The sequence below is a fragment of the Cryptomeria japonica genome, chromosome 8 (assembly GCF_030272615.1).
Source record: "Cryptomeria japonica chromosome 8, Sugi_1.0, whole genome shotgun sequence".
Lineage (NCBI taxonomy): Eukaryota > Viridiplantae > Streptophyta > Pinopsida > Cupressales > Cupressaceae > Cryptomeria > Cryptomeria japonica.
This window is the reverse complement of record NC_081412.1, coordinates 17,771,134-17,784,362: the sequence shown is the minus strand read 5'-3', so window position 1 is coordinate 17,784,362 and position 13,229 is coordinate 17,771,134. Positions and strand designations below refer to the sequence as shown.

At 36.5% G+C, this 13,229-nt stretch overlaps 2 protein-coding genes across 2 annotated transcripts; both read right to left on the bottom strand.

The window, feature by feature from the left end:
- Positions 1-1,570: 1,570 nt before the first annotated feature.
- Positions 1,571-9,058, bottom strand: LOC131048809 (disease resistance protein L6). The gene is made up of 10 exons (XM_059209912.1): positions 8,941-9,058; positions 7,848-8,822; positions 6,932-7,648; positions 5,698-6,335; positions 4,204-5,275; positions 3,832-4,083; positions 2,975-3,736; positions 2,761-2,862; positions 2,349-2,656; positions 1,571-2,244 (listed from the first exon to the last, which is right to left on the bottom strand). The coding sequence occupies exons 2-9, from the start codon at positions 8,745-8,747 to the stop codon at positions 2,423-2,425; spliced, it is 4,677 nt and encodes a 1,558-aa protein (XP_059065895.1). The 5' UTR covers positions 8,748-8,822; positions 8,941-9,058; the 3' UTR covers positions 1,571-2,244; positions 2,349-2,422.
- Positions 9,059-9,075: 17 nt separating this feature from the next.
- LOC131857392 (disease resistance protein Roq1-like) lies at positions 9,076-12,321 on the bottom strand. Its single transcript, XM_059209913.1, has 3 exons — positions 11,596-12,321; positions 9,323-10,445; positions 9,076-9,198 (listed from the first exon to the last, which is right to left on the bottom strand). The coding sequence occupies exons 1-3, from the start codon at positions 12,129-12,131 to the stop codon at positions 9,085-9,087; spliced, it is 1,773 nt and encodes a 590-aa protein (XP_059065896.1). The 5' UTR covers positions 12,132-12,321; the 3' UTR covers positions 9,076-9,084.
- Positions 12,322-13,229: the final 908 nt, after the last annotated feature.

The following is a 13,229-nucleotide window of genomic DNA, read 5'->3' as shown; positions in this document are numbered from 1 at the left end:
TGGTGAGATATGGACATCAAAAGAGGATGGCACATAGAGTGTGTCTAACTCAAGATATAGAGAACACTTGGGATTATCCTAGCCAAGGATTTGATGCTCTTGCATGGTGCATGCATGCACATTATATGCTTTTAAACAAGTTCTCCAAAGTGTGTCATAGCTATGAGGACCAATACATTACAATCTTCCTAGTTCAAGAGAGACCATCCCAAATGCTCTTATTCAAATAAGTATTGAAAACCAGTAATATTAAAATATATTAGAAATTATGATCATGATGTTGATTTGATTGAAACATATAGCTATTTTATTCAATTTTCCACATCAGTTATTTATGTTAGAATTCTTATAAATTAAAACATGTTTGGTGTATTTTGTTGTTATCCATTTCTATTTTGATAACATTACATATTGCAAATTATGTTTTCTAATATTAATCATATTTAAATTTGTTGCAAATACTTAATTAAATCTTAGAGAAAAGTAGCATTACAATTTAGATACCATGACTTAATCAAATTGTTTAAAATTTTAATTAAGACTTTGAAAAAAAATTACAACAATTAACATAGATTCTAACATATGAACCCATTAAAAAAAAAGATCCAATAAACCCCACCAAAATTTAAACCTAAACCAAACCTTACATTCATAAATGCATCATCCCATTTATAATGCACAAACTTTATCCTCTAATTATGCCAAAGCAACCAAATAAAAAATGGTATGTAATCCTTCAAAATCAATAACAACATAATGCATCATCTCATTTAGAAAGCACAAAATAAACCCCACCAAAATTTAAAATAAAACCAAACCTTACATTCTTAAATGCATCATCCTATTTAGAAAGCACAAACTTTATCCTCTAATTACCCCAAAACAACCAAATAAAATGAGATCTATAATCTGACATCCAAATCCATAACAACATTTTTTCCAAATTTTCATTAGACACAAACGTTGAAGAGGCCAACAAAACAACCATATATGCATTACCAAACTAATATTTTTGTCAACATTATTTATGTTAGGATTTGTATTGTACCATCCAAAACTAAAAATGAATTCATTTCATGTGTAGTGGGTTTCACAAAATGGTCAATCAAATTTTTTCAACTTTCCCATCTTTAAAATAGATGAACTATAAGTAATTGTTTCTTAATATCTTACTATTTTTTTTATTTTATTTTTTGTCGGTTACTACCCATCTTTAGATCATTATTTTCCTATCATTGATATTGGAAGCACAAATCTAAGCTGATAACTCTTCAACTAAAAGTTACAGATCGAAGGGTATCCATCCACCAAAACTGTTTAGGACACAATTCTGACATCATCCCTTGTTTAATGCATTCTAAAAGATTTTAATATCAAAAAACATACCATCACTTTCAATAATCATAAATTATATCTTTTAATTTTTTAAATGTAGAAAAAACTGACATGATTGACAATTAATGAATTTTATTCACATGAGAATTATTTTCCATTAATTCAACAATACATACAATTTCGTGCGTTCAATTGTATAATTCAGCTTTGCTTAATACCCCACTAACCAAAACAATAAGAAATAAAAAGCGCTTTCTCAAGACTTCAAAAATTGAACAATAAACAAATTCCCCCCTGCATACAGCATTCCTCCAAGGTTAATAACTTGTTTTAAACATACAGGATCTCAAAAGAGCCAAATTGATTCGGAATTTGCTTTCATTTGCCCGTATAAATACCTTTTACAGCCTCAACAGACGATTCAAAAGTAGCAGTTCAATACAGTCGTGCAGTTAGCCTTTTCAGTTTTCTCAAGGTTTCCGATTCTTCGCCTTGGTTCACTGGAAGTATATACCCATTCTCTATTTCACAAGAGGTTGGCAACCAACTGAAATCTTTTGCACTGTATATTTGTTTTGGGTTGGTAACCAGAATCGTATATATATACTTTCCTCCTGCCCAACTGAGATCTATGGTCTGGGAAGGTCTGCCCTCAACCATGTACTTGGAACCATAATCTTCACCGTCAACCATAGCGCATAAGATGACTGCACTTAGCGACTGTTGCATTTTCTCTGATAATAACTGGAGCCCAGTGTATGCTTCTTCTCTGGAATGAAATTCAATTAAAGCATCAGCTATACTGGAATGAGATTCAATTAAAGGGTCACCTATAACCGACATTTCATCTTCATCGGCCTTTAGGAAGGATGTGGGTGCTTTACTCACAAACGTAGACTCTGACGATTCCTGAAATCACGGGACAATGGAAACCAAAAACAGAAGATTTAGATGTATTTTATTTATTTACATTTGAAGAAGTGACGACAAATTCAATTATCTGCATTGAGTACCTCAGTTACAGTTGAAGAACTAGCTATATCCGTCATTTTAACTGTACTTAGAAAGGATGTGACTGCTCTCCCCGTTACTGTTGTTGACTCTGAAGAAAGTACCTGAAATCACGGTACATCGGAAACCAATAAAAGAATATTTTAGAAATATTTTGTTCAAAGACATTAGAACAAGTAATGACAGATTCAATTATCTGTATTAATTCATTTAGTAATTCAAATTCATGTAAAGCATTAGCTATATCTATCAATTCATTTGCCTTTGGACGGGCTCTCCCCGTTACTGCTGTAGACTCTGACGAAATTTCCTGAAATTACGATACATTGGAAATGAAAACGAGAAGATTTAGAAATATTTTGTTTATAGATACTAGAACAAGTGATGACAGATTCAGTTATCTGCATTGAGCACCTGAAAGTCATCTAAAGCACCAATTATACGTGCCATTTCAGCTGCCTTTGGAAAGGATGGAGCCGCTTTCCCCATTACGACTGTAAACTCTGATGGCAATTCCTGAAATCACGGTTATTCGGAAACCCAAACCAGAAGAGTTACAAATATTTTGTTTAATGGCATTAGAACAAGTAAATAAGGAGAAATTTATTTATCGGCATTCTGTATATACCTGCAACTCACTAACGCAGCTCAGTATAGCACCATCTGAAAGAATCATATACTTCAATCCCTTCAAGCATTCTAAACCTGTTATACTGTGCAGCTTCGGACAACACGTAATGGTAATGTTCTCCACCAAGCTTAATTCTTCAATACCTATTATATTTTCCAGCTCCTCACAGCACGTAATCTTGGTCCTCTCCAGCCATTGGGAATTACTAAGATTTGGCAACTTTTCTATCTCCCAACATCTCTCTACGCTTAACATTTCAAGTTTGGGCAGATCATCGGCCCGTACTTCAGTCAACCTATCACATTGGATCAACTCTAAACATCTCAATGTTTCTAGCCCTGATAAATTTACTTCAATTAAATCTTCCATCTGTTTAAGCTTAAGAGATTTGAGAGAAGGACCACTAATTGAGACCTTGGATGTGTGCCCTATATGAGACAGAGTTAAGGATTCAAGGCTAAGCTTAGAATCAGTTGTCTCCTTGCTAGGGTAAGCTATTTCCCCATTTATATACAAACCCGACAAACCCAATGTTTTAAGACAGTTAAGTGTTTCTACACAATCCACGAAGGAATCCCATTCAATCATAATATCTTTCCTGTTTTCTTGAGACTCTAGTTGGAGAACCAGACTTTCTAGCCTACTTAACATTCCTAATGAATTTGAAATTTCCTTCCAATTTCTCCGAAGCATCGCCTTTTCCATCCAGCCACAGTTGGTAAATTTGCAAACCAGCTCTTTTAGCTGCAAGGGGGGGCCCTGGAATTTACAGTTTTTCGTTTCAAACTATTGCTTTTCAATGATAATGAATATGCGCAAAATTATTTGAAAAAAGAAGAAATAAATAGTAATACCTGGGGGCCGTCCCACAATTTCCGGGGTAATCTTCCTCGAATCCTTAAACCCTCCAACTTTTCCAGGGGAATCCATGAAGGAATGCTCTCGCTTCCATTAAGCTCAAGCCATTGTAGATTAGTTGATTTTTCTAAATTTCCAATAAAATATGTAATGGACTTGTCCGAAATGGACTCGTCATTAATGGAATTGAAACATCTGTGGCGTTGCTCCTGAGCTTGTTCAAAGATGGCTTTGAATGTCGTCAAGGCCTGCATTCCATTTCAAATTAAATGTCTGCCGAGAAGGTTGTTCAAATTAAAGCTAAACGTTCCAAATACTTTGAAAGTGGAAAAGTAAAAGAATGAAAAAAAGACACTTTGCAAATACACCTCATATTCAGGGTCTAGAATCTTTCCAGCATCTGCCATTTCTCTCCCCAAGTCTCGGAGGTGATTATGCATTTTGAAAACAAAAGCAGCTGACTCTTCATCAGTAATTTCGTTCCAACAATCTTGTTTTATCACCTCAACGAGACATTTATCTCTCAGTATCTGAAGTGCATGTTCCACATTCCACCCAGAAGCCTTCCATATTCTGGTAGCTATAGTCTGGTCTTTCTCTGTGAAAAAGCACGCTATGTCCATAAAAATTTGTTTTACCTCCTCTTCCAGCGAATCATAGCTTATTTTAAGTCTATTTTTAATTTTATCGGGTAACCTTTTCCTATATTCAGCCAATTCTGACTTCCAACCTTTCTTGGAACTATCTGAAACATGTTCACCCAATGCTTGAAGAGACAGGGGTAAGCCGCCACACTCTTTCACAAAGCACTCGACTAAATCCTTGTCCCCGTCTTCATGATCTGTTTTATGGAATGCATGCCTACAGAAGAGCTGCCGGCTATACTGTTGATCCATTCCCTTCACCTTATAACGAACACGAATCCCAGCCTCTATTAGAATTCTCTCGTCACGGGTTGTGATAATGACCAGGCTATTTGAATTGAGGGTATCTATGGACAATAAGGCATCTAACTGGCTCTTTTGGTCAACATCATCTATAACTAAAAGGAATCTCAGAGAGGGTTTCCTTCCCAGACAACGCTTGATATATCTGATTCCTTCTTCTGTACTAGAAATTTTACGAAAATTTTGGTAAAACAGATCATCCAAGAGCTTAGTCTGCAAAGAAGTCAAATCACCGTTTACAGATGCTTCCCGCACACCGAACAAAGAACATGATCTCACGTATTTGGAACGCTTTCGATTGAACAATTCATTTGCGAGAGTGGTCTTGCCAGACCCTCCCATTCCGTAGATGCCAATTATATTATCCTTCAATCCCCTCTCTTGCTGGCAGTGCTTTTCGAAATCTTCTACAAACTCATCAAGTCCCAGCTTTGGATTTTCTACCTCTTTCTTCACAACGGACAATATGCTTTTACACAGCAAATCCGCATCACTGAAAGTTTGAAAGCAAAACACAAATTCAATTTAGAAAAAGCTCTTATTAATGGGCTCTTCCCAAATAAGATACTAAACAGGCAAAGGATGGGCTCTTCCCAAATAAGATACTAAACAGGCAAAGGCTGATAGACTAAATGAACTAGTCTTTAGGAATTTAATTTTCACAAATATAGAAAACTAAAAATGGAAAGCTTGAAGATGTCCGACAGATTCTGTTCGCTGATAGCGTAGCCGTTACTTGCATGAAATTAGGGTATCATTTGGTCTTACTTTCCTATGATTTTCTGTAGGATGATAGACAAAACCTATACTAAATACAAAAGGATTTTTAGATTAACTGAACAATTTTTTAGAGAAAACAATCTAAATATCTAGAAAAAAAATTATTGATGGAAAAAGCACAGGAAGATGTGTTACTTATTCTGTCCGTTGAGTTCGTAACCCCTGATCCCTGCAACGTTCTGGAGGCATTCTTTCCACTGTTGAATGTCATGACTAGGATATCTGCCCTCATGTTTGGAAAATGCCTCTTTAACTTTATTTTTGATGTAGCGGAAGTCTGAGCGGCAGTCTGAAGGCTGAACATGGTAAAACAGGGGAATAATTGTAGCCTTGGTTTTAAAAATCAAAGCTAGCTCAACTAGGCACGAAGCAGACTCTGCATATCCCGGTGATAAGATGGTTATGTGCACTGCGGCAGAGGATATGGCATTATTTATGGTGGAAGGGAAGGAATTTCCCAATTCAAGCTCCTCAGAATCTAGAAATGCCCGGATCCCAGCTTGCCTTAGAGTATTGTAAAGCTGCCCAGCCAGACTCGTTTGGACGTCTGATCGTCGATGGTTGATGAATACATCAAACTGATCTGTAGTCAAGGAGGATTTTCTATTTACATCAGGAGATTCTGGTTCCTGTTCTCTTCCACGGAATGATGAGGTAGACTCCACAAACTGTTCTGTAGTCAAGGAGGATTTTCTATTTACGTCGGGAGATTCTGGTTCCTGCTCTCTTCCACGGAATGATGAGGTAGACTCCACAGGTTGAACACTGATGCACTGCCAAAAAAGGAAATAAATAAATTAAGAATGGAATTATAAGCAGTAGGGAGACTGGTAATGACTAGAAACGCCCTCTAGTTGAAAACATGCATGATGCAACAATTATAGAGATACAAATAACGGATAAAAAGTGGTCATATGGGCTGTGCTTCCACATTATCACCTACTAATCTGATTTCTAGTGTTTTCAAATTGGCTTTGTTCCCTATAGTGTCCCTACTAACCAGATACTATGCAGGCCATTATAGTTAGACTATTATGTCTTTGCCTCGCCTCGTCAGATTCAAAGTTGATCAAGTTACGAAATATAAGTAAACGATTCAAAGGTGTAGTATTCGAATCTTTGGCGAACTTGCCATCATGCTCTCTATCATTTTTATACTATTAAAAAAAATCAAATTTTAATTTTTTAAATAAAATAATTTTTTTAAAATATACTAAAAATCAATTGACTGTAATAACAATTAGCATATTAAATAAAAATATATTATTTTCTAAAATATATAAAACTAAATTAATAATATTTTTTTAATTTTGATTTACTTTTAAGATATCCAGTCTTAAATTAAACATAATTTTCACTTATAACTTACACTACTATCATCATGCTCATCACTACCATATTCTTCATCCTCGTCATCATACTCAGCCAAATCATCATAATCAGCGTATCCAGCCAAGTCATCATAGTCAACACAATGTTCATTATAATTCCGATCATCAGCATCTTCATCAACAGCATCATCATAGTCAGTATCTTTCCATTCGCTATTGCCAACACATAGTTGAGCAAATAGGCTTTGCAATATGTCGATGGTTTTGCTTTCTTCGCCTGCCTTCACTCCCATTAAAAACGCCTTGCCTATAATACAACTATCATTTGATGGCTTCCAGGAGTCATATTTTGACATCATTTCTTCATAAACCACACACATATATATCCACTTCCCATCACCACGAGAGAGAGATGTAGGTCTTAGGTAACGATACGAGTTCTTAAGCATAATCCTGCTCCCATTACAGATATCGCTCCCTATGCAAGGAAACCCATCAAGTATAGCGCAAAAGATGAATGTACTGAGAGAATGTTGGGTTTTTATATGAAACGAATGGATCATCTCCTCTACTCCATCTCCAAGCCCGAATTTACCATCTGTTTCACAGAAACCATCCGCCATAGACAAAGTGTTGAAAATTTTGTCTGCGTTTAAAAATAACATGGCCGATCTTCCTGTTAAGTCATCTTCATCTGCGATCACATCTGACATGGCCGGTCTCCCCACTAGAATTGTAAGCTCCCGGGGCAATCTCTGAAATCACAATGCTATCGCTAAATTATTATCAACAGTATACATTGAAAATCGAATAAAAAATATTCAAAATTACTTTATTTAGAGGCAACCCTTTCCCAAAATTTTAAAAAATAAAAATTAAAAATCGCAACTGAGCATCCAAATTAAAAGGAAAAATGGACAAACTCGTGACAGAATACACACATGCGTTTAGTACCTTCAAACTTTCTACGCTACTTATTATAGGACCATCTGAAATAATCATCTGATTCAATCCCTTCAATTTTTCAATACCCATGCCCTTTATATTCTGCAGCTTCGGACATCCAGTAACGATAATGCTCTCCAGGCATGATAAAAATTCAATGCCTTGTATATTCTGCAGCCTTGTACAACCCCCAATGAAGATTCTCTTCAACCCCTTCAGTTCTTGAAAACAAATTACATCCTGCAGCTTTCTACATGCCTCAATCCAGATTCTCTTCAATCCATTCAGTTGTTCAATAGCTTTTATGCTCTTGAGCTTTGGACAATATGCAATCCAGATCCTCTGCAATCCCTTCAATCTTTCAATAGCTGATATATCCTGTAGGTTCCGACAGCGACTAATATAGATACTCTTAAGACAACTGACAGACCCAAACTTTGGTAACTCTCGCATTCTCCGGCATAATTTTATTTTGGATATTTCAAGATTTACCAGATCATCATTACCCAATACATTTCTCAGCTTTCCACATCCCACCAGCATCAGGCATTCCAGTGTGCTTACCCCTGTTAAATCCACTTCACTTAGATCTCTCATAGAATAAAGCTTAAGAGATTTAAGGGTGGGACAAAACTGTCCACAAATTGAAACCATCCTTGTTTTGAGTCCATCACAAAGAGTTAAGACTTCAAGGTTTCTCATACAATAAGTTGACTCTCTCCTATTGCTTAAAGCAAATTTCCCTCCTAGCTGAAAGGACGTCAACTCTAAGGTTTTCAGATTGGTGAATTCTCCTACAGATTTTAGGAAGCAATTCCATGTGAAGAGTTTAGATCCAAAATTTAGCTGCAGGCTTTCCAGATATTTTAATTTTCCAAATGAACTCAGCTGTTGGTCTATATCTCTCATGCTCTTATCTTGTGTGAAGCCTGTATGATTAAGGTAACCAAAGGAGCAATGAAGCTCTTTCAACTTGAGTGGAACCTGGAATTTACAATCACTTTGGGTCAAACTGTTGTTTTTCATTAATAAAAATCTTACAACAAGGAACTATTTGCTGATGCTACCAAAATTTAATTTTTGATCAAAAAAAAGCATATACCAGTAATCTCGCAGGTGATACACCTTCAAGTCTCAAAGTCCGCAAATTTTGTAGAAAAAGCCATTCGGGAATATGCGGATCATCTTTATTAGAGTGAAGTTCAAGCCATCGAAATTCAGTTGATGTCCTTGAACTCTCCAATAACTATTCCATAGCAAGATTACTTGCATCATCCAAAGTACGACTGTAACATCTGAAACTTTTTCCTTCGGACCACGTGAGAATGTCTTGAATTCCCTTGATATCTCGCATTCCAATCTGAATTCAAATTCCTTTCGAGTTACAAAATGGTAATTCCAAGTTACACGTAAATATTTTAACAGCAAGAAAACAAACAATTTTCAAGTCGGAGCATGAATTTAAGGCAGAAAAAAACACATACAAGATCTTCAGGATGCCACAGCCGAGGAGGATGGTTCATTTCAGTATCTGCCATTTCTCTCCCTAAGTCGCGGAGATGATCATGCATTCTGAAAAAAAATGATGACTCATAATTGTCAATTATATCAGGCGAAGACACTGACCCAAAACCAAGAGTTATTTCAACAAGGCATTTGGCCTTGAGGGTCTGAAGTGCATGTTCGGCTCTCCAACCTGAAGCTTTCCATATACTTATGGCCCTCCTTACATCTTTCCCTATGAAACAGCACGCTATGTCCATAAATATCTGTTTTTCATCCTCTTCCAGAGCATCATAGCTTATTTTAAGAGTATCTCTTATGTCTTTGTGTAGCCTTGCCTTAAGAACATCTAACTGTAACTTCCAATAAGCCTTGTCACAGCCAAAAACGTGCCCGCCCATTACTTCAAGAGCAAGAGGTAAACCTCCACACGCTTTGACAAAGCCGTCTACCAAATTCTCAAATCCCTTTTTACAAGATGGTCTATGAAATGCATGCCAGCAGAAAACCAGTCTGCTATGCTCTAGATTCATTTCTTTCATCTTATAACGTACCCTTATTCCGGCATGTGTAAGAAGCCTCTCGTCACGGGTTGTGACGATCACCAAACTATTGGGATTGAGGGCATCTATGGGTAATAGGGCATCCAACTGATTTTGATGATTAACATCATCTATAACTATAAGGAAACTTGATTTGTGGCTCTCTTGAAGTTCATGTTTGATATAGGCAGCTCCTTCTTCTATACTAGAAACTGATAGATGTTTTTCAGGAAACAAATCATTGAGAAGCTTATTTTGCAGAGAAGTCAGCTTAGCTTTGACATGGTTTTCCCGCACATCAAACAAAAAAGACGATTTACTAAATTGTGAATGTTTGCTATTGAAAAAATATTTGGCGAGAGTGGTCTTGCCAGACCCTCCCATTCCAAAGATGCCAATTATTTTATCTCTCATCTGTCCATTTCTCTGGCAATGGCTGTGGAAATCATTCACAACCTCATCAAGTCCCACCTCATATTTTGCAACTTGAAGAGGAATTTTTTTTTTTTTGGCCTCCTTAATCACAGCAGACACGACGTCAAGACACAGCTTATTCAGGTCGCTGAGAATAGCAAAAGCAAAAACAAAACTATAATTAAAATGAAGTTGTAAGTAATTGAGGTCGTTTATTTTAATTTATAAGATTAAAAACGTTTATTGAATTATAATAGGCCTAGAGGCCAGAGTACAATACAGCACACAAAGCCGGAGCCTTAAAAGCAAATGCAGAGCAAGAAGCACATGTATAAATACTTGAAAGATAAACAGGAAGAGAACGACTAGTGGCACAACAGGACCTAATTTCTAATTAATCTTCAGAACTGTAGGAAAGTTCCAACCAGAAATCCAAATGCAAGAGCCAAGAATCAGAATAGGATGGGAAGTCTGTCAGCAAGGCTGGCGCTGACTACAATGCCTACCAAGAAAAATGAAAGATAAGGAATTTAAAACAAGCAATTGCCACGTAGAGGGAGAATGGGATGCATAAGAAAAATGTCTTAAAAGGTATTTGCCAACGCCATTAAGGCGTCCAAAGACAGCAGTCCCAGCGCTAGAAGGCAGACAATGTTCACGTTAGCTAAGAAAATAAATAAGCCGAAACGACACACTTCAGATCAGAATGTAAGCAATTTAATTTGTTCTTCTGAAAGCTGTCTAAGTCGTGCTTAGCCAGAATAAATCTCCACAGCAGTTTAGCCAACAGAATTTCATTAAAAATCTTAGTATCTTTAATCCCTAGGTACCCTCTTCACTCCTTCCTAATCCCCCCTAAAACTCGAGGCTAACAAATAGAATTTAAAATGATCTCGTGAACCTTTCCAGAGAAAGGCCCACACAATAGAGTTGATTTTAGTAAAAACCTTTTTCAGCAGCAGTGGATGAAAGCCGTCTTCCTTCCTACCCATCCCAAAAATTATTCAAGTGTTTTTTCAAAATTGAATTTCATAGCGATTTGTCATTCCTTCCATTAAAAAAGAGTGAAACCAGGTAAGAAACAGGAAAATAACCTTTCTTCTGAAAGAAAAACATCTGCAGAGAAAATCTTGTTCCATTTTTACTTTTATTAACCCAACACTTCTCTAGGGTTAAATATAAAAGCCAAAATTGTAAATGCAAAATGATTTTTAGACTAAATAAACTAGTATTTGCAAAAAAAATTAACAAAATACAGAAAAAAACCCATCGATGGAAAGCACATGATGGTGTCTTACTCATTCTGTCCGTTGAATTCGTAGCCCTTGATCCCTGAAACGTTCTGGAGGCATTCTTTCCACTGTTCAATGTCATGACTAGGATATCTGCCCTCATGTATTGAAAATGTATCTGCAACTCTATTTTTGATGTAGCGGAAGTCTGAAGGGTTAACATTGTAAAACAGGGGAATAATTCTAGCCTTGGTTTGAAACATTAAAGCTAGCTCAGCTAAGCACCAAGCAGATTCTACATATCGCGGTGAGAAGATTGCTATGTGCACTCCGGCTGAAAAAATGGCATTCCTTATGGCAGAGGGGAAAAAATCTCCCAGTTCAGTCTGTGGAGGGTCTAGATATGCGCGGATCTTAGCTTGGTGTAGAGAATCGTAGAGCTGCCGAGCCAGAGTTTCTTTGACGTCTGGGCCTCGATGGTTGATGAATACATCATACTGATCTGTGGACAAGGCGGATTTTATCCTTTTGTTGGGAGGTTCAAGTACAAAAAATGGATCGGGTTCCTGCTCTCCTCGACCAGATGTCGAAGTGGAAGCCATTAACAGAAAAGTGATGCTCTGCTGAAAAAGTTAATAAATCAAGAATGGGAATTATATGCAAGAGTAGAGGGAGCGGATATGTTAGAAAAGCCTCTGGTTGAAAGCAAGCAATTCTGTTCGCAAATATATTTCTACTCGGCTGTGTCTACCCAGCCGACAGAACGGTTATTTTATGCCTAATTTTACTCTTTGCCTGTTTATGAGCATTTTCTAAGCAGCTAGAGTGTTCCCATGTAAAAATTCTAATTAAGGGAAAACAATAAATTGGAAGCTTTCCTATTTTAGGTGAGCAACATCTGCTTCAAAAATGAAAATAAGCTTTGAAAAAAAGGGGGGCTAGTTACTTGCCTAAAATTTTGCTTATGAATTCTATTTGTAAAAAATATTATAAATAATTTCATTTACAAATAATTTAAGAAGATTGCATAAAAATAAGCAGCCATTTGACTATCCATGGGGCCACCTGCTCCATAAATTGCTCCTTAAAAAGTTGAGCAGTTGCTCCTAGCCAAAATAAGCTAAGTAGCAGCATGGGGACATGCCCTAATCCTATGTCTCTATGTGACTGCTTAAGTCTATTTTCTGCTTATTTTTAAAATGAAAGTGTTCCCATGCAAATTTTTAATTAGAGGGAAAGGAAAATTTGGAATCTTTTCCTAGTTTTGTGGAGCAGCTGTTGCTTAATAATAAAAAATAAGTTGGAAAAAAAAGGAGGGGTTGGAGCTAGTTATTAAAAAAATGACACATGGCTTCACCAAATTTTTTTCCTTTCTTTTTTATTTGCCTTAAATTTTGCTTCTAAATTTTATATGTAAAAAATATTATTAAAAATTTCATTTAAAGTGTCATTTAAGAGGGTTGCTTAAAAATAAGCATAATTTTTTTATGCATGGGGTCACCAGCTCCACAAATTGTTGCACAAAAAATGGAGCAACAACTGCTAGCCAAAATAAGCTAAGTAGCCACATGGAGACCTACCCTATGACTTTTCTAACTTGGTTCCGTCCATTTCTTTTTTTGTTATTAATATATAAACCACGGGTTTGAGGTTAACCGTGTTTGCTCTCCGCCTGTTCCTGCCCGCAGTTACATTCAAAT

Coding starts and splice junctions, on each gene's coding strand:
- LOC131048809 (XM_059209912.1), bottom strand. CDS start 8,747: ATGAGAGATATAGACCAACAGCTGAGTTCATTTGGAAAATTAAAATAT. Junction 3,737..3,831: donor AATTGTGGGACGGCCCCCAG/GTATTACTATTT, acceptor TGTAAATTCCAG/GGCCCCCCCTTGCAGCTAAA. Junction 2,863..2,974: donor GCTGCGTTAGTGAGTTGCAG/GTATATACAGAA, acceptor CCGTGATTTCAG/GAATTGCCATCAGAGTTTAC.
- LOC131857392 (XM_059209913.1), bottom strand. CDS start 12,131: ATGGCTTCCACTTCGACATCTGGTCGAGGAGAGCAGGAACCCGATCCA. Junction 10,446..11,595: donor GAATTCAACGGACAGAATGA/GTAAGACACCAT, acceptor TGCTATTCTCAG/CGACCTGAATAAGCTGTGTC. Junction 9,199..9,322: donor TGTGGCATCCTGAAGATCTT/GTATGTGTTTTT, acceptor ATTTGAATTCAG/ATTGGAATGCGAGATATCAA.